This window comes from Strongylocentrotus purpuratus, unplaced genomic scaffold (genome assembly GCF_000002235.5).
Source record: "Strongylocentrotus purpuratus isolate Spur 01 unplaced genomic scaffold, Spur_5.0 spur5_scaffold_6, whole genome shotgun sequence".
Classification (NCBI taxonomy): domain Eukaryota; kingdom Metazoa; phylum Echinodermata; class Echinoidea; order Camarodonta; family Strongylocentrotidae; genus Strongylocentrotus; species Strongylocentrotus purpuratus.
This window is the reverse complement of record NW_022145612.1, coordinates 51,882,179-51,908,588: the sequence shown is the minus strand read 5'-3', so window position 1 is coordinate 51,908,588 and position 26,410 is coordinate 51,882,179. Positions and strand designations below refer to the sequence as shown.

Sequence of the window (26,410 nt, the reverse complement as noted above, 5' to 3'; positions counted from 1 at the left end):
TAATTTTCGATCAGATTCTGTCAATGATTGAAAGTGATCAATAATAATTAACAATAATACATGTTGTCTAATTCTAGTATAGTACAAATACATATAAATTCATATATTGCTGCAACAGTAAAGAGAATCCACCGAGTAACATGTAATTGCTTTATACATTGGTGGCCAACAGGGCAGTATACCTGAGTGTGAAATAGGAACATTCTGATGTTTGAATACATGTTTAGAGATTTAAAGCGATACTGAACTGATGAACTTTCTGTCTCAGCGTACTGTTTATTGCACAGCGCCATCTCATGGTCAACTTGCCAACATTGTGTATACCAATACCTAATTCCCCCTTTGTAGACAGAAGGAAATATGCCCCAACTTATTGTCCTTTTCCCTATAGTTGCATCTTTTTATCTCAGAAGGAAAAATGGCACTTTTTCAATTAAGTACCGCCAAAGTGCCAGTTTTGCTCCAAGAAGTATCCCCCTTTTTTGTTGTTGATAATTAAGTGCCTCTCTCCATTTTGATCTCCGAAGAAAAAAAAATAACACTTTTGGGGAACCAATTGAAAAGAAGGTAGAGTGCACCCTCCTCCACTTTTTTCAACTAAGTAACCCCAAAGTAACCTTTTTGCTTCAGAAATGTGCAATTTTTCTTCTAATTTATTTTTATTCTAATTAAGTAAAAAGGGCATTTTTTGGGGGGTTTCCCTACTTCACTGAGTCCAGATGACAATAATACTACTCATTGGGAAATATGTATGTATGTATGTAGCAATCTGCATGTTCTAGCCACTATATCTAGGGGAAAATAAGTAAATGGTAAATAATACACTGTATGAGACGAGCATACCGATATATAGCCATGAGAGTTTTAATTTGCATATAGTGGTACAAACCAAGGAAAATAGCATAGAAAAGTGATTCATTCAACTCGTTCCCATGGTGTCACATGTTGTAATCCAGGCAGGACGCTGAGTTTAAGATGGTGCAAGGCCTATTCAATTCAGCACAGCAGCAATGCGTGTGTGGTATGCGTAGTGCATCATTGCTCTAGTTTTCTTATATAGGATCTCTATAGGGATTTTGCAGTAATGCTTCTAGTACAGTGTGGCTTTAAGTTAATCAAGTTCATGTACATCTATTACTAGTATGATTTCATGAGATTATTTTATAATCATTCATTAAACAAAAGTATTGTTCATCATGATGCAATATCAGTTATTTATGGTATTACACACTTATAGGCTGCGCATCCTGATTTTTTTATGGAAAAGACAATCTTTTCTGTGAAATTTTTATGATTTTTATGAAAAAGACAATCATGTAGTCCCCTCAAAAGAAATTATTTTTGCAATTTGGGATTAATTACCCCCTAACATGAATTGTTGCACTTTTTTAGTTCATATTCATAGCTCTGTTTATTTGACTTCTAATTATTCTGTGAAAGGGATATATAGGAAGAGAGAAAGAAAAGAGAGGGATTGATGGCTTAAGGGATAGGAAAGAGAGAGAGAGAGAGAGAGAGAGAGAGAGCCTAGCTAGAGATTCCACTTGCATGAAAGCAGAGAAAAGAACAATTTTGTGCAAATAGTTATTAATTGTTTTGTATCAGTACTCTCATGGCAATACTAAAATTAATAAATGATATGATAATGTATAACAATATATCTTGCAGTTTGTTGTTTATTTGCTTGTTGTTTTCTTCTTCTGTAGCTCCAACAACATAAGCATATGTCAAATTCATTTTAAACAAGGGGCTTGAGTCTAAATAGCATGGTTACAGTGTCAGGATTGAATTACGATTTATCTGGATTACCCATTTTATGTCCTGAAAAGTCATTAATTATCTCAACATTCATTTTTGGGGGGTTTAATTAGTGAAAAAAGAAGAACTTGACTATTTACTATTTTCATTTATCACATTACATATGGCTTCCTTTATATCTGTATAACTATCATGCCAATTATTAAAAGCTATTTCTAATGATTTATATCTTTTTACGTTAACTGTCCTGGATGGATCATCATCAGGTCAAGTCCTGGGCTTTTCTATTATGTTTTCCTACTCTTTTGTGTGTCGGTCTTTGTCATAATATACCATCAGATGAGGAGCACCCTTCACAATAATGTTTAATCCAGTTTTTATATCAAACCATCTGATACTCGGTCTAGCATGTGTAGTAGAAAAATAAGCCTTTAAGTATCAGTTCATATTTAAAATCTCGACAAACTCGACATTTACAAGTATTTTTTGTATTAACTCTCCATAACTCTTGGAGCTCACGCGCTGGACTCATAATTTGACTATGCGCCAACCAGTCACATGATATGATGCATATCGCAAGGGTTTTGTTTGTATTGATATAATGCGATCGAAGATCAGCAGCTGATTCCAGGAGCGTCGAAAGCGAAAGCCGTCACCTTACAATCTGCTTTTCCTGGATAACCAAAATCAGGCAATGCTAGTATGATATTTTTTAGTTGACGGAGAAAATGGCAGTATCAGCAATGAATTACCTGCAGGAACATATATGGGTTCGTATTGCGTTTATGGTTTAGTAATTGATGATGTATTTAATCATTATGTTGTGTTTAGTCCCGTCAATGTATATTTTCGTTAGTAAAAATATAATCATATCCGAATTTATTAAACCAAGCTAGACCAAAAGCTTCAGTCTCTCTATATCGTCGGTTGTTCCACTGAGACTACGTCTGGCTCCACTAGACCCCCGGTTATGGGGAATGTCAACAAATGTCAGTTTTACTAAAGAAATGACCCATATCAGACGGTTATTTCTGTCAGTAAAACCAAGCATATGGCATCTATATTACTAATACGCAAAATCGCCGCGGGGGGTCCAACACGGGCCAAAACGGTTCCTCAAAAACGTCTTTCCCCGACCCCGCCCGCCTCCGCCGTGGCGCGGGGAGGGCGGCACAATTCCACGAGGCCTGTCTCCCGTAACCCGCGTGCCACGTCGACCCCGCGATCGACGTCCACGCCGTTAAACGCGGTTTCGGGGTGCCGGGGATGACGGGCGGACGAGAGCACGGCGGGCGTCGTGGATTGCGAGGAGGCGACGAACCCGCGAGAGCGAGTCCGCAAGGCGTGCACCCGCCCTCTGTCTAATTATCAAAGAGAGACGAAGAGACACACGATGGACGAGAATCCACTCGCGTCAACGGGTGTAGCAAGTCTTATTGTAAAAGGCTGCGGCGTATCCTGAGTAAGACCTCTTGCTATAGGATTCGCTTTGTAGCGTGTAAGAGAAATACACATCAACAGACGACTCACCCGGGTGATGGGATGTAGCCAATATGTACGCTCAACGGGTTGAGCTGACCCGTGTTATGCGTCTTTCTATAGGATATATGCTTTGTAGGCCAGGCGCCCATAGTGTACGTGTATTACACGCTCTCAGGTCACACACATGCACACACCACAGTCGATTCGAGTCGAGGCGATTGCGACAACTGGCGCAAACCATGGACCTATTTTCACGTAAAATCTTTACTCTGAAAATAATTATACAAATTCTGTGATCTATGCCAACATAATCATAGTCCAAGCTTCTGTTTTATTGGTCTTTTCATGAAAACTACATCGAAATCACAACAAGAATAGCGCAAATAGATCTGTGATATAGTACGCCTTCACGTGACAGTTCAGTTGCAAACTGCCTTGAGTCCACAGTGTATTGCCACGGCAGTTGAGCGCTGCTGTCGGCGGTGCTGTCGGAGCTGAGTGTGTGAGCATGATGGAGTAGCGGTGACCGGAGTAGCCAGGCCTATCCGTGGTGTGAGGAGAGTCTAAACAACACTTTGAAATTGCTATTATTGCCCCGACTTCAATATAGTTTCGTGAATAGATGTATGAAACCTGGGCTTAGATTGTGATTATTCTGGCCATGTATAGTTGTATACTGAATTTCGATAATTATTTTTCAAAGTAAAGTTTTCACAAGAAAATCAGACGGTCCTCATGGTCGTTTAAAAACATGATAATACTTTTAGTATGATACAGTTCTTGCATCAAATCAATTTTTGAAGTATGGGGGGGGGGGGGTCAGGTAACTCAAAGCGATTTGAGTGCAGGCGTGGTGTCCACGGGTACAAAGGGCTGAACCCCTGAAAGCTCAGGGGTTTTAGGCATTTAATTACGGTCAGATGAGCATATTTCTAATGCCTTATTTGTGACACTGGCAGGTCGATCACTAATTGGCGTGGGGTCCATAGTAGAGTTGCGTACCAACTACGCTGAGCTGAGAGTACGCTGGCCTACGTTACTATACCCTGAGGGACACAAAAAAGTACGCAAGATGGACGCAAACAATTTGATATGTTTAACAAAATTCGCGTACTTTCGGCGTAGAAACTTGACGCAGAAAGTACGCCTTTTTTACGTAACACTACGCTACTAAACTAAACAAACTGCATCTTTAAATGAATTAATAAAAAATTAGCCCAAGAAAAATGAGCCCCCGAAAGATAAAAAAGTAGCCCCCAAAAATTTTCCCAAAATTTGATATATATCGAGTCCCCGAACAAAAAAAATCTTTCACTGGATTCTGCGCTCACAGTCCCACAAACAGTCGAGTCAATTTGTGCACAAACCGTCCGATTTTTCGCGTAAAATCTTTACTTTGAAAATAATTATACACATTTTGTGAACAATGCCAACATAATCATAATCCAAGCCTCTGCATATGTAGTCTTTTCATGAAACTACATTGAAATCACAACAATAATAATGCAAATAAATCGTAATTATCGAGATCCTATCTGACATAGTTTGTTTTACGATGCGCCATTCATGGTCAAACAGCATATATTATAAAAATTCTCTATATAAAGATAATCTAAATTTTTTTTTGGATAGCACATAGGCCTCTATCTATCTATTTGGCCCCCTCCCCTAGAATCCCGTGGATTTTCCACGGGTCCTGCTAGTTGACATAATAATATTCATAATCTTGTTTACCCGGGGTAGCCTCATCGGTATCAATTCTACTCTCCATGAGCTGAGGGCCCTGCACTTTACCGTCTTTTGCCAAGCTGCTGTGATAAGGTTTTACCAAGATAATTTTATTGTTTGACTTTGAGAAACTTTGTTTGATTTGAGTTGATCAGTTGATTGAAATTTGGATTATGAATTAGGATTTGCAAACTCAAACAGCAGTGATCTCGAGGGGGCTAATGGGCTAATGCACTTTCGCACAAGACTTGCTTCATTCAGTCACACACAAGTACAGTCATGTGTATGAGGAGACCAATTAATGCGTTTGGCGGAATGAAGCCCACCCAATGGCTGTACATGTGCGAAAGTACACTAGCACTGTGATCACAGTGATACTCTTGCGAGTTTGAATTATCTTTTCTTAACCATTTTTTCATATTTAGATATAAATCACAAGTTATGCACCGTTGTGGCGTGCGCCTGTAATCTAGCTAAAAGTGGAAGTTACAAACTGATTCAGCCGAGGACGCAGGTTCGAAACTGAGTCACAATTTGAAGAGAGGGTACCAAAAAGTCATTTGGAGGGGCTGTATCTGAATTTCAAAGAGAAAATCACATTTCTAGACAGTTCATTTTCTGCCCTTTCATATGACACCTCGATCGGGAAGAATGAGCCAGGGATAACAAAGTTCTGTTGCGTGCATTTCCATAATTTGGTTAAACAAATTTGTTTTCATTGGCTGCCCGCCCTAGCAACAAACGGAGTTCACAAAAGACTTAACTTTGTTTTGTTGACGATCAGCCATGCATCAAGTCTTTCGTCTTTTTTGTGCCATGTCTGACATAGCAACTTACATGTTGCTATTGTTGTCATTGTAACAGGTGGTCAACTTTTGCTAAGTTACATACCACTTTCTCAAGTTAGCTCATTGAGGACTGACAGGTGATGACTCAAGGGGAATGAGATCTATGAAACACATTCAGAAGTTTACATATCAAAATATGAGATGTAGTCAGGACTACAGACCAACAGGAATAAACTTGTATTTGGATGGCAGGGGGCCCTAAATCTTAAGGAATCTTACAGTTTTTAAAACAATGAGTGTGTTGGCAAGCTAAACAAGTTTCCAATTTCCAGACTCTTGCTTGAACTAAGCTAGCATAATACTTTAATAGAGTTACTTGTTCATCTACAAGTTTATCTAACTCTAAGTTGGCCATGTTGCTGGTGTTGTTCCTAATCATGCTGTCCTGTCAGTTTTGCCTCCAATAATAGAGACTGTCTTCCAAAATAAATGAGCAATTATCTTAATTGTATTTGAAATAGACTAAAATAAATGATGTCTTGCTGAGATGAGATCCTGTGAACATTCCACTGACTTTACCAGATAAACTCAATTTTAACAGATCAGAACATAAGTCACATCATGAATTAAACACCAGTCACAAACAACAGTAAATGGAGTACTAGTAGTACAATATAAAATTTGTGGGAGAACTTAGGGAGAAGGAAAAACCAATAGACAGTATGGAAGGGTGATCATGAGATCTTCTGAATATAAATGAGAATCAAACAATAGGACCATGTGAAGTGGAATGAAATAGAAAAAACAGGATGTGGAAATGACAACATTGAGAGTGGATACTATGTGAAGGCGGAGAGGGGTATGGAGGTCATGAGCTGAATGTAAATATATAAAGAGACATTAAAGTATTTGAATAGATTTCAACAGCTTGAAAAAGATGATACCCTGTATTTATGAATGTCACTAGCAATTCATTTTCAGATAGAATACAGTTATCCTGTGCACTATGGACTACAGTGTATGCTGTATGGGAGTATTTGATTTCTGTGTTTTGTAATACTTTTGTTTGATTTTGTATAGGTAATTGTTATCTCATCGATAATGGATGGTGCAAAGTTCAACATTTGTCCTGGCCTAATATTTTGAATATAAAAAGTACACCTTGGTGTTTCGAAAGGGGCAAGACAGAGATTTAAAAAAGAGACATTTCACACAAAGCTCACTTCAAAGACCCTCCCCCCCCCCCTCTCTCTCTCTCTCCCTCCCTCTCTCTCTCTCCCTCCCTCCCTCCCTCCCTCCCTCCCTCCCTCCCGCCCTCTCTTTCTCACTCTCTTTATCAATAGATCTAGTACTTTATGTAGGCATGCAGACATAAGTTACCCTGGATTGATATTGCACAGCTATCATTTATCAAATATATTAAAGCTCTTTCATACCTTTTCCACAGTTACCGATACTCATTGGGATCGTGTCTTTCATAGTGCTTCTTCTTCTGATCTTCTTAGCCTACAAGTTATACAGGTAAGACAGTGAAATACAATAAATGCAAATATTTGTATCAAATTCAGATAAGATTTAAAATCCAAATGGGGCATTTGAATAATTATAGAGAATTTGGTTATTTGACAAGATAGATATATGGTACACTGTACATTCATATTTACAGTAAGATGATGTGTAGTAACCATCATAATTTCTATGTCTATTTAAAACAAAATAAAATTTTGCACCTGTTATGCTACTTTTTAAACTTTGATAGAAGGAGGGAAGGAGAAGAGAAGGGGGAGGGATAGCAAAAAGGATGAAGGGAGATGGGAAGAGGAGTAATTTTTGGATAATAGAAAGTACAATTACATTATTTATTGTGATCTATCATTTTTTTTTGTAAATTGGGTTTCTTTCCTGTAACTTATTGCTTGCATAATCTGTTCTTGTTTTTTTCTTTCAATGTGATTTGTTATAGACGTTGCACTCGTTATGACTATACTCCTTTAAGAGATGATCTTGCCCTGCCTGAGAAACTCTCTCAAGCCAGACAAATCCAGAGGAATGAAGTCAGAGGTAAACTTTTCTATCATCGTTTTCATGATCGTAAAAGAGAGGGGGAGGGCAGAACCTGCCCCCTGTATAGTCACTAGGGCGCTTTAGCAACGAGACGGTACGCACAGGAGACGGTAACGCGAGCGAAAAAAAAACAACTGCGCATGCGCGAATCTGAAATCTCTCCGTCCCGTCGATTTTCGGAACGGTCCTCGGCCAACATAGCATTCGTTCCCTAAACACGACATAAGAGAGAGAGCTGACAAATAATTTTTATCTACATCTATCAATGCAGGTCACTACCATGACTACTGAAGATAAAAACAGGGAAAGTAGCTTATTCTCTACCTCAATCTACAATAAATTAATGGTTTGGCCGTTTAGGCCTACTTTGGGGGCCCTTTTTCATCGTTATGCACGATGTGCCTGCACGCTGTGCACTACAGCCCACCGCCGGGTCCATTGCCCCTGCGCTCCGGCCAAGCCTCAAGGCCCTAGAGCACTAGCACCAAAAGGCAGCAGGTGTGCAGTTCAGCGCGGGAATTGGATACGGACTTTGCGTCCCCGTCGCCTTTAGCAGACAGCGTAAGCGCTTGAATATCACGACGGTAACAAGAGTGCGAGACCCGTCACAGTTGGTTAAACACTCCGTCTCCTGTGCTTTCCGTCTCATTGCTAATGCGCCCTAATGTGATTCGGTTGCGAAACAAAACATGTCCAAGCTTTCAGGAGTTGAAAGTCTAAAGTCTTATGCACCATACTTAGAGCTTCTACCTGTAACCTCCTCAAGCAAAGCCAATTCTTTGATATCTTCATCGCAAGTTTACTCCATTGAGTTTCGTCTTTAGAATGGAGTTAACAAAACAAAAACGTAATTTCATATCAGGCCCTTTCTAGTATTAAATAGTATTAAATATTTGCCTGAGGCCCAAATATTTTCAAAATTTTCATTTCACAGTATAAAAAAAATATGAAATGATTTCAGATATATTTTAATCTTTGAAACATGTGCATCTCATAGTCTTATACTCTTACCTTGATATTCCCTGAGAAAGAATCTTAGCATAATCTGCCGTGAAGCAAAGTTTTTATTTATAACATGACATGTTCGCTCTTGATACATACAGACGATGCACTCCTGAATTTCCAGTTTTACATGCGATCTCACAACCCGAAATACAGCTTCAGTCAGCATCTCCCTGATATGGGTAAGTAAAAGGTCACAATTTTCTATCATCCAAGATAATTAATTAAAACTAGTTGTTACTATACAGTGGTATTTCATGCAAAACTAAAAAGTATTGATGGTTCATCCATTTATTCATCTAGTTTGAAATATTACAAAGAAAAAAGAAAAACAGAAAAAAAAGTGACTACCGGTACACTATAAACTAATTGATTATCTATAGGATGTCTGCATCAACCAACCAAATCAAGTTGGTTACAATTCAGTTTTCATGGAGTAGCATGAGTGTCATATTTTATAAAAGCTTAGCATACATTTATTACCGGTATGTGATATCTGTTTCTTACGTGTGGATTGATATATTTTGACATATCCCAGTCAAACTGACACGATCAACACCAGACAGATATTAGACTGGAAAAAAAGAAGATTTACATTACTCCTGTACATAGGCCTGTTTTCTGTCACTTTGTGTTTTTATTTCATTTGGCAATGTGCCAGGATGAGTTTGATTTCCAAAGTAATTTTTGTGATAGAGATTGGTTGAAATACAGTGCATGTCGAGATCAACCAATTCCTCTCACAAAATGACATTTACTCATTTTGTTAACAGAAAATATCCTGCAAATGAAAATTAAAACATCTTTATCTCTGAATAAAGAATAGATAAAGTTGCAGTTAATGTATTTCAGTCACATCCCTGTGACAGTGAAATAGTACCATTTCAACTCTGTGCCTCCATACATGTTGTTAATACACCATTCATGCAGGTAGCCGAGTGGACAAGCATTGGTTCCTTGTCAGAGAGCATGGAAAATGGAAGGACTTGGTGGTAACGCAGTGCTCCAAGAGCCCTGGATGTCCTCTTCCATTCAGCTCCTCAAACCAGAAAACCATCAGAGATATGCTGCTCGATTTACAGGTAAAGGCTTCATGAAACTAACTCATCCTAAGCTCATTTATTCCTTCAGGGCTCCTCACTAACTTTTTTGAAGAGGTCAGATTTCAAATTTTAGGATCTGTGCCCGCTGACCGTTAATCTAGTCCAATCGTTGACGGGTAGTTGTCCAAAAGAAGTCGTAGATGGCGTTAACCAGTATTTGCCACCCCCTTTAACAAATTTCTTACTCCACCCCAAACCTAATTCTTTACCTTACTGAATCTTACCCTAATCTCAAACCCAATCTAAAACCAGTAAATCCTAACCGTATATCTTTGACAATAGAAAAGCAAGGAGAAAATGTCAATGAAGCGATTTATCATCAACCTGTGTACAGGGGTCACTGCTTAATATTTGACAATTTGGGTTGGGATCTAAATTTTAGGGCTGTAGGTGTGCCATGCCCCTGTTAGTGTTGAGACATGGGCCCTGTTTCACAAAACTTGTTATCAATAACCAGTTTCTCTCAGCCAATCAAATGCCATGATTTCAGTAGCTTATAACAGTTATTGTTACTTGTTAGTGATAACAAGTTTCAGGAAACAGCGCTCTTATGATAAGAATGCTGAGTTCCTATGATGATAAGGAAACTCCCACATTTGTGAGCTTCCAGTGCTTTGAAGAGATGGACTTTTAAAGAAATATATACATGTAACAGGGCATAGCTTAATATTTGACTACAATTTAGTATTGAGGCCTTGTTTCATAAAACTTGTTATTAATAACAAGTTACAAAAACTGTTATAAGCTACTGAAATCCTTGCATTTGATTGGTTGTTAGCAGATTTGTCATAGATCTGTGGCAGTTGTTATTGAAAGCAAGTTTTATGAAACAGGGTCCCAGATTTGGTCATCAGCAAGAAAGTATGATATTCTGAAGATGCTTTGTCTACATGTTTGATGAATGCCTGAATGGCTTATTAAAGTACCAGTAAGTAAGTGACGGATGAAACTGGAAATAAAAATACAGTCAAACCTGTCTATAGCGACCACCCAAGGGAAACACAAGAAGTGGCCTTTGTAGACAGGTTCCTTTAGTACATGATTCAATGAGAAACCATTTTCAAGGGAAACAACAAATGTGGCCTTTGTAGACAGGTGGTCACTGAAGCAGGTTTGACTAATTATATAATGTTGTTATTTCATTGACAGCATCCTTACATTTGGCCTACTGCTGATATTGATCTGTGGGAAGAGCATGAGGTGGTGATAGTGACACAAGAATTCAACTCAAACGGTTCCCTCAAGGATTATATTTACAATGTAAGTTAGAAGGAAAGTATATCATTATTATTTGATTCTAAGTTGTACATCCTTAACCCAAAGAAGGCATTAAGATTAAGTGAGGAAATTTTATTTATTTACATGACTATACCATGTAATGTGATGAAAAATGCAGAAATGTATAAATAAATAATGAATGAATATATGACACTCCTTTAGTTTTACCTCCATTTTCCTTGTGCACTTTGGAATAGTTCTAGATAGACAGTACCTTACGGATGCCTATGATAAGTAATATTTTGTACATTTCATTGACTTGTACATGTATTTGATCAGTTTATAATGAGCCATGTAAGTCCCCTTTTGTTTATGTTCCTATAAAATCTATAATGAAAGAGATGATTTTGACTACACAATCAAAGAACAGTAGGGAATACCGAAATACTAAAGCTCTTTGTCTTGCACACATCAAAGTAAATTGCAAGAATGAATAGGAAGTAAAAAATGGACAATATAAATAGAAGCTAAAGAAAAGCTGTAGTATGTATTAGCTGATATTCTTTGAATATCTTTAATTAAAGATATTGAACGTATGTACTATATTTTTTCATTGCTATTCAGTCAATTTGCATTTGAACATAAAGTGAATAAAATTAAACACATTATAAAGTTTTATTATTTTGAAGACATCTTGTACCAAGATAAGCAATGAAACAAAGAGCTTTAAATTTCACTTTTGAAAGGTTTGTATGATGATAGTTAAGTACTTAGCACATAGTACACATAACATTTGATGAAGTATATGCAGAGGTTTTTGATGACATTACAAGTTGACCCATGTATAAATTTCATCCAAATTATCTGACATTGTAGCACATGATCTTACCAACTTTATGACATTATCAATTTTATATACGATGTGCAAGTTTATTTGCATGATATATGTTATACTTTATATACAGGCGAAAGCAAAACTTGATTGGTCCAACAAGTATGGCATGAAATCCAGAGGTCTTGCACTGAAACAAATCAGACTGTTTGGTCTACAAATACTCAAGGTAAACATTCTATACGAGTGAATTAGTCAAGTTTGGGTTTTACGACACAAGCTCTAGTAAAAATTGCTCTGTAGTCAATTACCCATTTAGTTCATTCGTTCTTCTCCCATCCTCACCCCTGAGGGCCGGTGGGTCATGGATTCATACACCAATGCTCTCCACCATCTCCCTCTCCTTTCTCTCTCTCTCTCTCTCTCTCTCTCTCTCTCTCGCTGTTTCTGTGCAATCTGCAAGGGATCTCACTGTCCCATGTTCAATATCTGTCCACCTCCTTCTTCACCTTCCTCTTGACCTTATACCATTAAATTGACCCTCAAGGATGCGGGTACAGAGATTTTTGGCCTGATGATGTGTCCAAAATACGGCAGTTTCCGCTTTCTCAGTAGACCCTATAAACCTTTGCTCAATCTCCAATTCCTCAAGGACTGACTTGTTTCTTCTTGTGAGCAGTCCAGCTGATCCTCAGAGCATGTCTGTTACATGTCTTCTCAAATGAAAACATCCACTTTCCCACACCGACTCAATTCCTAACATCTTCCCTGGTCCCAACACTATATACCCTAACACTGAACCTTACCCTCAAATCCACATCGCAAACCTAATCCCTTTACCCCACATTTTTTACAAAATAATGCCTGGAGCACATTTTGCCACAGGAGAGAACAGAAAGAAGATAGTAGAGTACAGGATGTTATAATGAAGCAAAGTACAGCTGCAGAGCATGCATCATATATGAATCAGGGTAGAACTAGGATCAATAGGAGTAGTCAAGATGAAAAAAAAATATATATCATAAAGAATAAGATGAGAGAGACAGAGAGAGCTGGAGAGAGGAAGGGAGTGAAAGAATAAGAACAATCAAATCAAACATAAAAGAGACTGGCGGAGACAGCTGTAGAAAGGGAAGAAATTAAGTGGAGTTGGTTGATTGTAGATCAAACTAGAAAAAGTAGAATATAACAAATGATAGAGCAAGCTTTTTTTGCCTATTTCCCATTTTCCCTGTAGGCAATTTATATCTTCAAAAATAAAAACTTGAATTGCAACATGTTTGTATTTGTCCCGATATAGGGAGCCTTGTACCTCCAAGAGAATGGGTTTCCTCCCCACTGTCACATCCAAGCAGGCAATGTCATCATCAAGAAAGGAGCTTGCAGGTGAGATTTAAGTTATGAATTATGGACAGTGAACACATACTTTTAAAATAAATCTGCAAGTCTGTTATTGACTTCACTGTCATTATTCAATGAAAATAATATGTAAATGAGTGTGAAATTCCTTGCTTCATATTGATTAATATTGCCTTGTCAATGAAGAGATACATTTATCAAAGTTATATGACTATAACTGGGTATTTCCTGAAAACTAGTTTTCATACCAGTATGGATCGATCGCTACAGTATGGAGATAGTTATAATGACCTTAATTTTAACATCTTTTGATATTTTCTGCCCTGTTTGTCTATCTGTCTGTCTTTCTTTCTTTCTTTCTCTCCGATCTCTTCCTCTCTTGCTCTCTCTCTCTCTTCTCTCACACACTCTCTCTCTCTCTCTCTCTCTCGCTCTCACTCACTCACTCACTCACTCACTCTCTTCCTCTCTCTCTCTCTCTCTCTCTCTCTCTCTTCTTCTAATGACATCACGCTGAAGGTTGTCAGGTTATGAGAATGTCTTCCTAGGATACACCTCCAAGCTCTTGCCTGTCATAAGGCGCCTGCTGAAGGAGAAGCCAGAGGCTATTGACAGCCTCTGTATGGGTAAGTCACCATGAAGCAATACTAAACCACAAAGCCAGAAGGACATTGACTACCTCATAATCATTCAACTTGAGTATAATTCCCTTCTTGCTCTCAATATGGTGATCAAAGAAGCTCCTAAGAAATTATATACATGATTTTCTAATAGATGCCTACTGAGCGAATAGTTCTTTCATGAATACTACGATACCTCAAAACTTACGAATAAGATGTTTATAAATATGCTAGTTTGAATAGATATTGTATTTTTTATATAAGTGAGGGATCTCTTTCTTTTTTAACATCTTTACTGGTCATGTGCTTTTCCAGCAAAGAAATTATGTATGTATATATATGCTGGCATACTTTATTTAGCTGAAAGCTCATCCTGTTGAATACTAAGACTAAAGTGTAAAGTCCATGGACAATGCATGTTTAGTGAAAATTGTTTCTAAAGGGTGGATTTTTGTGATAACTTTCATATTAAATGAAAATGCTGAAAGACCAATTGAAGGACCGAAAGAGCAAGAGAAGAGAAGATTAACAGATCATTATTCCATATTTTACATAGGTCATCTCCTGTATGAGATGGGGGCAGGGAAAGAGCTGGAGGAAGCTGTTCCGACGAGGGCACAACTCAACAGATGTCAACATCCAGAACTTATACAGGTACATATAAGTGACATTTCTATCTTGCCCTATTGTTCTTGTATTTGATTTTGAAATGTTACAAAGTTTAGATGGAGGAATGGAGATTACGTCCAGGGGTGGATCTAGGGGAGGGGGGGGGGGTGTTTCAGCGGTTTAAAGCCCCCCCCCCCCCCCCCCTTGAGTGAAAAAGTAAAACAATAAAACGGCACGATTTTTTGATTTTTTGATTTTTTTTTTGGTGGTCATACCCCCCCCCCTTCCCCCCCCCCCCCCCCCCCCCCCCCCCCCCCCCCGATATCGCAGAGTGATAAGAAATACTATTCTATTGAAAGAAAAAGTCCATCTGAATCAAATAAATGTTTCTCATTCAAATATTTATCACAATATTAGACACTTTCTAGTACTTCATGAAAGAAATGTTAATTTGAGATGTGGCAAATACTCATTTATTGTAGGTTTTTTTCAACAACTGAAAGGGATTGTCATTGATTATCAAAGCCAATTAATGCTTATTGATTTCACTGGGCCTAATTGTTCATGTGGTACTTTTTAATGAATTCTTGATACTCAAAACTAGTATATGTTTGTGTCTGTTTTACTTTTACAGCTCCTAGAATTCATCTTTGATGTAGCAGGCGATTATCCTTCTCTATCTGATGTGAGTTCATCCTATGTCTGTATCAATCTCTTCCTCTCTTTCTTTAAAACTATGTCTGCCTGCCTATCTATCTCTGTCTCTCTTTCTCTCTCTCTCTCTCTCTCTCCCTCCCTCCCTCCCTTTCCTCCTACTCTTCTCTATTTTCTCTCTTTCACCCCCCTCTCTCTTTGTCATTTCTCTATATTACCTCTCTCATGTTCCTTAGTGTTTAGAAACCTTCGACTCATTCATAGGTGTTTTAATAGAAAGAATAATAACCGCCGTTTGTCTACAGTATGCATAATGAACCTCTTGATATTATAGCGACCATGCACCTTTGGAAACATTAACATTGATTTACCCATGAGTACTAATGTCAGTCATCAGAAGAAGAAAAATGTTTTAACTTTTAAGGAAGAGATCATTTTTGTTTAATTGCCCAGTATAACTTCAACTTATTAAAATTAAAATAGCGTATTCTTAAAATTGATTTGTTATTGGATATTAGTCTCTTTTATGAAAACTTGCTTTATGACCACAAACAAATTATTTTGATGTTGTTGGTCCTAATGAATTCGTATGGAGGAGCTCATATTCAGGAAGTAATCTTTGCATTTGATTTGACCTGAACAGATAGCCGATCACCATTTCTTTGCTGATGTCAAATTGACAGAGCTGAAAAAACATCCACCGCAGAATGTAAGTTATTTTTTAGGCTTTTAGTTCAATTTTTCCCCCCAAGTGCAATGATCAACTCTGTTTTAGTGTGATTTCATTTTTTTAAAGTCAATGTTCTGTCATATATATATATATGATTTGCAATGTGTGATTATATTGTGAATTTCTGTGTAGAATGAAAAATATTATGAAATGAAATATCATGTAATGAAATGGAAAGGTGAAAAGGGACTGAACTGAAAAGATGACATAATGAAGTAATAACAGTTTCAGTTTCAGTTTCAAGTTTTATTTCTGCATTTTCCATAAACAATAACAAAAATAACAATGAATACATTTTAGCAATATAATGATAAGTAATACAAGTAGTAATTCACAAATAAATAAATATAAATAATCAATAGTACAATTAATCGTATTTGAAAAGAAAGAAAGGGGGGAGAATGCAGAAGACCAATATCGTAAGCAAAGCTTGAAATGATACCGGCCTTACAAAAGGAGGAGAGGAGACAGGAAGAAAGAGCGGGTGAAGAGAGTGCTGTGCAAAGTGAAGAGTGCACTGCGCGAGCTCCTCAATCTATCAAATAATTTCCTTTTTATATACAAATAAACAATGAATATTTATATTAAAACAAAGTACATGTAGTATATTATGACCAGAATCTAATTTTCATACCTTATCAATAAATATTCGTTCGTCTTCACTTTAAAGGAAACAAGTGTTGTACATAATTTTAATGTTATAAGCAAGGAGTTCCACACATCGGGTCCATTGTGTCTTATTGATTTTTGTGCCAAAACAATTTTAGGGTTAGTTAAATGAAAATCCATAGAGTGCCTCGTGGGGTACGAATGTACATTAACATTATGAATATAAAAATCATGAAAGGACTTAGGAAGTAAGTTGGAGACAGATTTATACATAAAAAAAGCTGTTTGAAAAATGTGCATATCAGTTACTTTGAGAGTTTTCAATGTTTTAAAAATAGGTGTAGTGTGTGCTAAATAATCAGATTGTGTACAAATTCGTAAGGCTTTCTTTTGTAAAAGTTCAAGTGAATTAATTTTAGTTTTACAACAGTTTCCCCATACGATATTACAATAATAAATATGCGAAAGTACAAAGGCATTATAAATCATAAAAAGAGATTTGGGAGTTAGTAATAATTTCAATTTATATAATATTCCAATGTTCCTAGAAACAGTGCTCAATATATTATGTATATGATCGGACCAAGTTAAATTAGAATCAATGGCTATGCCCAAAAATTTGACAGAATTTTTTTCTAAAAGCAAAATATCATTAATATATAATCTACAATTTTTTTTATTTTTGGTGAATGAACATTTCTAAAGTATATAAAGTTTGTTTTAGTAAAATTTAAAGATAACTTATTAGACTTAAACCAAACGTATATTTTAGATAATTCAACATTTAAGATTGACGTAAGTGTGTCTAAATTTGTATGAGAATAAAATACATTAGTGTCGTCTGCATACAATATAAATGTTAAAAGTTTAGATGATTTTACAATATCATTAACGTATAACAAAAATAATAAAGGACCTAGAATCGATCCCTGAGGGATGCCACAAGTTATAGGTAATCTACTTGACTCTTTAGATTGAAAGTATACATACTGTTCTCTATTTAACAAATAATTTTTAAACCATGATAAAGCAATACCCCTTACTCCATAAAAGTGTAATTTATCAAACAATATTTTATGATCAATAGTATCAAAGGCCTTACTCAGGTCCATAAAAATGCCTACACTGTGTTCCTTATTAGCCAATGATGTAATAATTTTATCATAAAGTTGAATAATTGCATGATCTGTCGAATGATGCTTTCTAAAACCAAACTGATTAGGAACAAGTAAATCATTACTATTTAAAAAATCATAAAGTCGTTCATAAATAATTTTTTCAAGAATTTTTGAGATAGCCGGTAAAAGGGAAATAGGACGATAATTATTTACTAATGAAGAATCATCTTTTTTATATATTGAGATTATTTTAGAAATTTTCAATATATTTGGACAAACACCAAGTGTGATCGATAAATTAAAAATATATGTTATTGATAAATACAATGTATTTCAGTTAAGATAAAATAATATGAAATGAAGAGAACTGTTGACATGACTTATATTAAACTTTAAAAAAATGAAATATTTAAAAGGAAATGATGATATGAAATGAAATAAACAAAAGTGATTTGAATAGAAGGAATTATATAAATAAAGAAGATTAAATTATATTTTTCACTTTACAGATCCACCTGACTGCAGCAATGAAAGCTCTAATCAAAGCAGCAAAGAAAGGCAAAGTTCTCAAGTAAGTCTGAAACCAACAAATATAATACATAAATTGTTCATCATGCCAATATACTATTCACCCTTTCCATGCTGTGGGCAGAAATTTCCTTCCGCAAATATAAAAATGAGATCACGTATTTGACTAATGTGTAAAATATTCTCTTTTGTAATGAAACAGAAAGCGATTCATGCATTTTGAAGTTTGCTTGTATGATTAGTGCTTCATACTCATTGAGAAAAAGAATAAGAACTCAGAAAGTGACTATTGTACTTGTCTGAAAACAGTTTGAAATGAGAGTGGCACAGAAAGAGTTAAAGGTATTGTCACTCATTTTTCGGGAGATGAAATGGGCTACGGCTCATAATGGGTCTAAAATCATTTGGTAGCTACAACATAAGAGTAAAACCTGAGAGGAATGTTTCAGGCCAAAATTTAAAAATTTTGAGAGCTCATCTTTTTCATGACCAATCAAGCTCACCTCACATTCAAATTCAAGTGCAAGTGCAAGCTGTCCTACCATTAAAACTGCTAGTACTTTAAATGTTTCATGTAGAGCTATGAAAAGCTTTAATTTTTTAATGCGCATATACATTGTTTGAGCCTGTGTACATTAAACGCATACCTGAGAGTTGTGTGTTACTTCATGCACACAAATTGTATTACTGCATACAGAGACAAGATAAATTGTGGATTTCCTTTGTCTTGATGTTGTTCACACTGTCAATGGGAATTTGAGGGGATTTCCCCAGAAGAAGCTTAACATCAGGAAATATTACTTAGTTGTTATGGCTATCATCGAGAGGAGATAAAATACGCATATTTGATTGCACAGCTCAAAGGCCTGATGTAAATAATAAATTATCAGAATCTTCAAGAGTGGAGGGATTTTTCCATTAAACAGCGGATTAAAATGTGTGTGAGAGGCACTTGACCTCGTGTTAGAGCTGTCATGGATAGACATGTTTTTTTAGAATGCTCCACTTCAAATTACATTTACTCTTGATAAATAAATACACTTTCTCCAGAAAATTGCACTTGCTCCCCCTCCAGCAGTGCTTCTCATTGGAGCATACATATCAAAGTAACCTGTATGTTAACACTATTAGCCTATAAAGACGTCTTCTGCTGGTTCTTGAATTTGTTTATGTAGTAGTTTGATGACTTTAGAGGGCTTGATGTAATATATTTGGAAGTTTGTATGAATACCTGGAATTGCGATACAGGAAAAGCTAGATTAAAAGGGGAAAATTAAAGATATTACGAGAAATGTTTAGCCTAATACAGTGTAAAGCTGCCTCATAGTATTTATAATATTTCTCTTACGGGAGTCTAAATACATATACATATATTTCATTATGCCTGGGCAAGTCCAAGCTGTTTTGTCCCTTTATATATGACCGACCACATCTCAGATTTTAGTATATATGATCATTATATTAAGTTAATAACTAAATTCTTAAGCCTAAATCAGACCAAGTGTAAAGTCAAATGACACATTTCATGTCAATTAAAGATAATCTTGAGTTCTGGTAAAAAAAAGAAAATAAATTCTCACAGAATCTAACGAAACTTACACTGAATGTTCAAGATTACAAATAAATGTCATGTGCCACACAATTTTGTAAGAAAATGTATACTGGCTGAGTAATGAGCATAGAAAGATAAGGAAATCAGGGTAGTACCAGCCCCGACAACATGTGTGTTGTCCCATGTACAGCTTTCTGTGTAAGTGATTGTTACTTTACCAAGACTCTGCCAAATTTATGATGATTTTGATGACTCCAGAACCTTGCATTACACACCATTACTTACATGCTATATGATCAACTTTTCTGATCCATTCCACACCTTTTCTTTCACAATGCAATCGCATTACCAGAACTCAAGTTTATCTTTAATGTTCAGAGCCCTGTATTACAAAGAGTTGATATCAATCGCAACTTATTTGTGATTGATATCAATCACAACTATGTACATAAGAGATGGGAGACTGCAGACTTGTGATTGATTTAGTGACTTGATATTGATTCGGATCAATATCAACTCTTTGTAAGACGGGGCCCAGAACTCCACAATGCTTGGTAGCATACGGTACACCAAATGATCAAATACCATTGTCCTGCCAACCTATAACCATGCAAAAAAAGTCACAGCAGCTTCATGTTATTCAAATCATGAATCACAAAGTGTCATCACATCTCATTTCATGAAATCATCTGTATCTTAAAAATATATTCTAGATCTCGCTCAAGGACACATGTGAGCTCAAGGTCATCTCTCAGGTTAGTATTAGCCAATCATAAAAAAAATACGCTCATTAACATGTATAGTACCATTCAAACATTGTTATTATGGAAACATCGCGATGTTATGATGAAAGTTTCTTAGCCACCATGCTATTTTGGTGTAGTTCGTTAAAAAATTCTACCGTGACATAGCGATGATAGTAAAATAATGATGTTTAAAGTGAACATCACAATGTTGGTTAAATTGTGATGTTTGAGCAACTTCATGTCATCGCAATGTTAGTAACATTGTGATGTTTGGATGGTATTGTAAATGTGCGTTTCATAAAATGCATAGCCTTTCCACCATAAGAATAAATGATAAAATTTGAGACAGACAGCAATTTTTAATTTTTTTTTTAGGCCGTTATGGTTTGATTTCCATTGACTATGTTTTAATCAAGGAATGTGAATATGTTTTTAACTTCTCTATTTGACTTGGTTTTCCAACCAATTTTTGTGCATAGTGGGTTTGTCATATAACTGACTGTTCAGTCTACTCTTGGAGGGAGAATTCATTTTCTTTCTTTCATGAAAGAGATGAAAATAGGCACTTTTGCATCCCACTTAACATAGAACTATCTTCTGTTTTTTTGTTAATATGATTATTTTAACTACAAATGAAAACTGGTGAAGACGACTGTCCTCACACACAAAAAATGTAATTAATTTTTATTATATAGCAAACAGGGTGGAAATTGTATCCAATGTTTCATATAAAACTGGTTTTGACGCGTTAAGTTACATACAACTGTAAATGAACTTGGTGCCTTTGTCACAAATATTCATTATCCCCTTCCTCCTCCTTCACCTTCCATTTTTTCTCCTTCTTTTCCTACTTTATCTTTCTTCTTCTACTCTTTATTCTTATTCTTCTTCCTCCTCCCATTCCATTCCTGTTCGTCTTCCTCATATTCTTCTCAATTATCTACTTTTTGAATAGTTAATTAGTACTTTTTATTTATCATTGAACAGAAACAAGAACAAGAGTTCATCAAAGCGAGCACCAACAACCAACGGAGACCTAGCTAATTCCAGTCAGAGCAAACCATCATCAGCACCTGCTGTCACTATACCACCCCCTCCCCTGATCCAGCTTGCTGTCCCTCCTCCACCATCAGTGCCAGCACCCCCACCAGCAGTTGGATTTGCCCAATCCTCCAATAACAGTAATGCTGCAAGGGATGTTCCAAATACGGAAGGTAGGGGTGCTCTCTTAAGTGACATAAAGAAGGGGATGAATTTGAAGAAAACGGTCACCCGTGATAAAAGTGCTCCAAAAGTGTAATGCCTTTTCTTATTGATGTTGTTATGCCTTCCAATGGAGTACAAAAACAGTTTTTTTTGTTAAAACTATTGAACACATAATCAATTTAGTGTTGTAAAGTAATGCCAGACAAGTCTTCATTTGAGAGGAAGAAAACCAACTCTATTTTGAAATTGATTATGAGGATATTGATTAAATAAATGATAAAATCTATAGAGGTAACCATTATGTAATCAATGTCATACATTCAATGAAAGTGTGATTAAAAAAAAAATTGTACAGTTCAAAGCTGCAGCTTTAATATGTAATTATTTTTATATGAAAGAGTCTTCCAATAATTTGATATCATGCACATGTGAATACACTGTAGGACTTTTAGGGTTGATTTTTATCTAATTATTCGCCACAGCAGTATATATATATGTAGATATGTAGATTAGTAAATAATGTAAGAATAACTTGTAGCTGTAAATATCCTTGCTTTTATGAATCTATGATATAATAATATAATTCGCTAAGCTTCCATAAGACATCGATACTTTGAACTTAAGGTAAAGTCAATCGCACATGTTTTTTAAATCACGTTTTTACTTGACTGTTATTGTATTTTATATAGAAACAACATTGATAACTAACCAGATTTGATTATTTTTAAACATGTCATTTTCACCAACAGTACACTGCTGTACTAAATGTTTATGAAGTTTTATTAAAAGATTTGTAAATGTTAAAGTTTGTTTTAAGGTTAAAAGATTATTATGTAGAATATGCACATCAGATGTAATATGTTCACATTTGTCATATTGACTTATTGCTGTTCATGTTTGCGATAGAAATAGGTAATAAATGATTGAATCCGATAGAAAAATGACTAAAACAAAAAAAATTACAATATTGATCATCATCTGTTCACAATCACAATATCATCAGGGCCCCATCATACAAATTGTAATTGACCCGTTGGTTTGAAATCATGTGTCAAATAGTAATTGGTTTCCATCTCTTGAATAGAATGGAAACCCACTGACATTGTTCTACTTCTTAATGATTTGAAAGTTAACAGGGTTTGAAATTGATTCTGCAATAACTTTGTGTTAATATATTTTAGCTGTGTACAAATAGAACTAGACTTTCAGGCTATTATCTGCAATCTGTGTGAGTTTTTAAAAATCAAGTATATAAACTTGGGTTTAGATAGATTTTTATAACTTTATATTATCTTTGGATGCTAACTAGCAAAATGTGTGTTGTATTGATGCATACTAGGACCAAAATAGGTCTTTCATGATTCCTTTTTGTTCATTCATGTACTGTAGTAATAGTTTGTAGACACAAACCCTTGTCCTTCACGTTGCTTAGCAGTGTCTGTAATTTTAGACTGACAACATACTGCATATGCTCTGTACTTCAGCTGCTAGGAACCAGGGACATGACCACGGAAATAAGAAAGGGGGAAGGCTTATACCCATTCACGATGCACACTCTGTGGTGTCACCATATCAATGGCCCAGTTCTTCACTTGAGTGAACATGCCACCATATTGGTATTCCCTCAAAGTCTTATTTTGTGAGGGGGATGGGAGGGGTGATACTCATTAAGAAATAACAGAGGACTTTCTAATTTGATAAGACTTGGTGACATTTCATGAACAATTTATTCATTAATTCATATACCATATATATATATATATATATATATATATATATATATATATATCACAAATAACAGAGTTTTGCAACAGAATATCACAAGAAAACTAATATTTTGGGTATGAGAGTAAATTGACGATGAAATGATGAAATTAATTTGAATTTTATCACATAAATTAACATATTCAAACAACCAAACTGGACAAAAAGAAGGATGAGTACATGTACTCTACCATTCAGAATGAGCTATTTTTAGAATAACGAAGTAATGAAAATATTTTACAAAGATCAGAACCACTATTCATGGTAAACGAAAAGAAAGTAATCAAGGTTAGACAACAACAGAGCTACCAAGTGTCACGCATCAAGGGTCTGAAAACGCTCTCGAGCATGATGTGCATGCGCGATTTTGAAACGTACGCTATACCCTCGCTCGCGCGCTGAGTCATGAAAATGTCACGCATAGCTGATCATTGAACTTGGCATCTCTGCAACAAAGTTATAAGTATATGTAAGATGGTAAAGCAGATAAATGGCAATAGATAAAGAAAACCAAACATACATATTTACATCACCAAAGTAATTTTGTTGTTATTTGGTCAGATTCAAGTTATTGAAGTATGTTAAAAATTGTGATGCTGTCAGTAATACAGTTGACTCTGCGTCACTTGAAGCAGCATAGGTTTGGGACCAAACTATGCAAAACATGTATTATGTACACTTTTTAAGTCAATTTTGCATGAGTCAAACAGATTCCCAACAGATTTGACTTATGAATAGTTAATTGTACATAGGAAATAATACACCGGCCTTCCCTTTAATCAATAAAATGTACCCTGTTTTTTTAGATTTCATTGACTACATGAAATTCTTCTAATATATACAGTATACTTGTATTTTGATCTATTTTTGTATACAATTAAGAAAGCTTGTAAGCAAAAATTTGAAGATATATTGCTTGTGCTAGTAAATTATTACCAAATTTACATTATAACATATTTTAAAAGTATTTTACTGACTTTCAATAAGAGTAAACTTGTATAAAATTCTGAAATGTTTTAACTGGACAATCATTACTTTGAGCTATTGTAATATTTTTTTTATAGTTAAGTGCAATAATTACATGTATTTTAGTTTTAGTTATTGTTCTTACAAATAAGCTTTTTCATTTGTTGTCATGAAGAAATTCATTATTTACATGATTAACCAGTAAAAAAATGATTACTGGTAATTCTTTCCATTCCATAACATAAGATTAACATTGTTTCTTTCTCCACTGCATTACATGTAAATTGGTATCTAAAGCGTACCGTAGTATGGTGCTTAACCTGCTTAGAAACATTAGTTTTAAGCCCTACCTAAATGTCATTATTATGCCTCTAGCTGTAACTCACAATTTATTTATCACTAGATATATTTGGAAAATATTCTAGAGAGATTTATTGGAAATCTTTCTTGTCTAGCCAGATAATAAATATTTCTCATGAAATAGTTTAAAGAATAAAAGGACTTGCTCTGATTTTAAGAAAGTGAAGTGTGTGACTAAGACGATGTTGATGCTGCAGTAAGTTTTGATTTCTCCAAACCCACAAAATCAAATCTTGCTGGCATGTATTCAGTTGAATATACTTTACAGATGATAAAAACAAAAATGTATGGATGTGCAATTCACACCATTAGATACTATTTCACTTCGGGGAAGAAAAAAACCCTTCTTAAGTGGCAAAAGGTGTATCAAAAAGTAGAATAGAACTTTCCCTTTGTACCTTTAACAAATAGCATACATACATATTATATGACACAAGGAATGTATATTTTAGGTATTCTACTTACAATACTAAGACAATTTATTTGTGTATTTACATAATTAAAATGCAAAACCATTATTGCAAATGTGATTCGATACTCAGATCTATGCATGCAAATATTTTGTATATCGAGCAGTATTTAATAAATGCAATGATATTATTTAAAACTGTCTCCTGTAGTAAAGAGTTTAAAATCATATTGTCAAACAAGTTGTTCTTATTATTAGAGGTGTCTGATTGTATTGATGTCGGTGCTTTGAAAGCATGCTAATTAAATTTGATTGTCTACATGTTCCCAAAGTTTATGAATACACCAGTGAAATGCTGAGATAACAAATGCATAACATGCATCAATATACTGCTGAAGAAACTTGGACCTTATAGGGACAATCTAGGCATTTATTTTTAACACATCCCCTTTTAATTCCTGGGGGGGGGGTGTTTCACAAAGATATTAAGTTGAACTTATCTTTAAGTTGGACTTAACAATAATGGAAAGCCGTTAGCATCCATGAAAATATTTTGTAACAGTTATTTTAAAAGGCATAACATGTTGATTCAAATCGTTCATAGTTTCTATTATCAAGGAGATTTCATGTCCTTGATGTGGAATTTATAAAAAAAAGTAGAAATACTTGAATTTTTGCTTGTGAACATATTTTGTTTTAAAGTTACAAATGGCTCTGCATAATATTTAAGTCCAACTTAAGAGTTAAGTTCGACTTGGGATCTTTGTGAAACACCCCCTGGTCCTAGTTGAGCAAACAGATAAAAATGTGACAGTTCTGAACCTGAAATAAAAACGTTCGTATGTAGAAATAATGTTAGCAAGACTAGTGGTTATGCAGAGAAATTTGATCAATCAAAACAACATGCTTTGATCTGAAATGTAAAGTTGAAAGCATCGTTAAGACGTTCAAATCAACCTATGACAACTTCAGTCGCCTCTCGCGGCACCAGTCTGAACATGATTTTTATAGGCAAGACAATAGGGTATTGGAATTGCCCTTAACTTTATTTCTTGAAAGTTTTTGTGATTGTGATTATTTTAGATTCCAGTCTACTCTAGCCATGGATGTTTGTGATATCAGTAGTAATTTCAAGACCAATCAAATATTTTTCATACGAGCCCTGTGTAAAGAATAGGATACAAAACGATGCTTGTTTGGCATAT

The 26,410-nt window shown here is 35.4% G+C and overlaps 1 protein-coding gene across 2 annotated transcripts; it reads left to right on the top strand.

The window, feature by feature from the left end:
• Window positions 1–1,849: 1,849 nt before the first annotated feature.
• Window positions 1,850–25,403, top strand: LOC581330 (slowpoke-binding protein). 2 transcript variants are annotated; one of them, XM_781336.5, is made up of 15 exons: window positions 1,854–2,528; window positions 7,204–7,277; window positions 7,720–7,817; window positions 8,924–9,004; window positions 9,753–9,904; window positions 11,075–11,185; window positions 12,109–12,204; window positions 13,276–13,361; window positions 13,854–13,960; window positions 14,511–14,608; window positions 15,198–15,248; window positions 15,861–15,926; window positions 18,184–18,245; window positions 20,468–20,509; window positions 21,488–25,403. In XM_781336.5, exons 1-15 carry the CDS (start codon window positions 2,487–2,489, stop codon window positions 21,798–21,800), a joined length of 1,479 nt encoding a protein of 492 aa, XP_786429.4. In that variant the 5' UTR covers window positions 1,854–2,486; the 3' UTR covers window positions 21,801–25,403. The 2 variants fall into 2 exon arrangements, with proteins under 2 accessions (XP_011682420.2, XP_786429.4); XM_011684118.2 differs by lacking the exon at window positions 20,468–20,509 and having other exon boundaries at window positions 1,850–2,528.
• The last annotated feature ends 1,007 nt before the right edge of the window (window positions 25,404–26,410 follow it).

Excerpts from the sequence above, each read along its gene's own strand:
- LOC581330 (XM_781336.5), top strand. The coding sequence starts at position 2,487 with ATGGCAGTATCAGCAATGAATTACCTGCAGGAACATATATGG. Across the intron at positions 2,529-7,203 it reads ACCTGCAGGAACATATATGG|TTACCGATACTCATTGGGAT; the intron begins GTTCGTATTGCG and ends CCTTTTCCACAG. Across the intron at positions 12,205-13,275 it reads TTGGTCTACAAATACTCAAG|GGAGCCTTGTACCTCCAAGA; the intron begins GTAAACATTCTA and ends GTCCCGATATAG.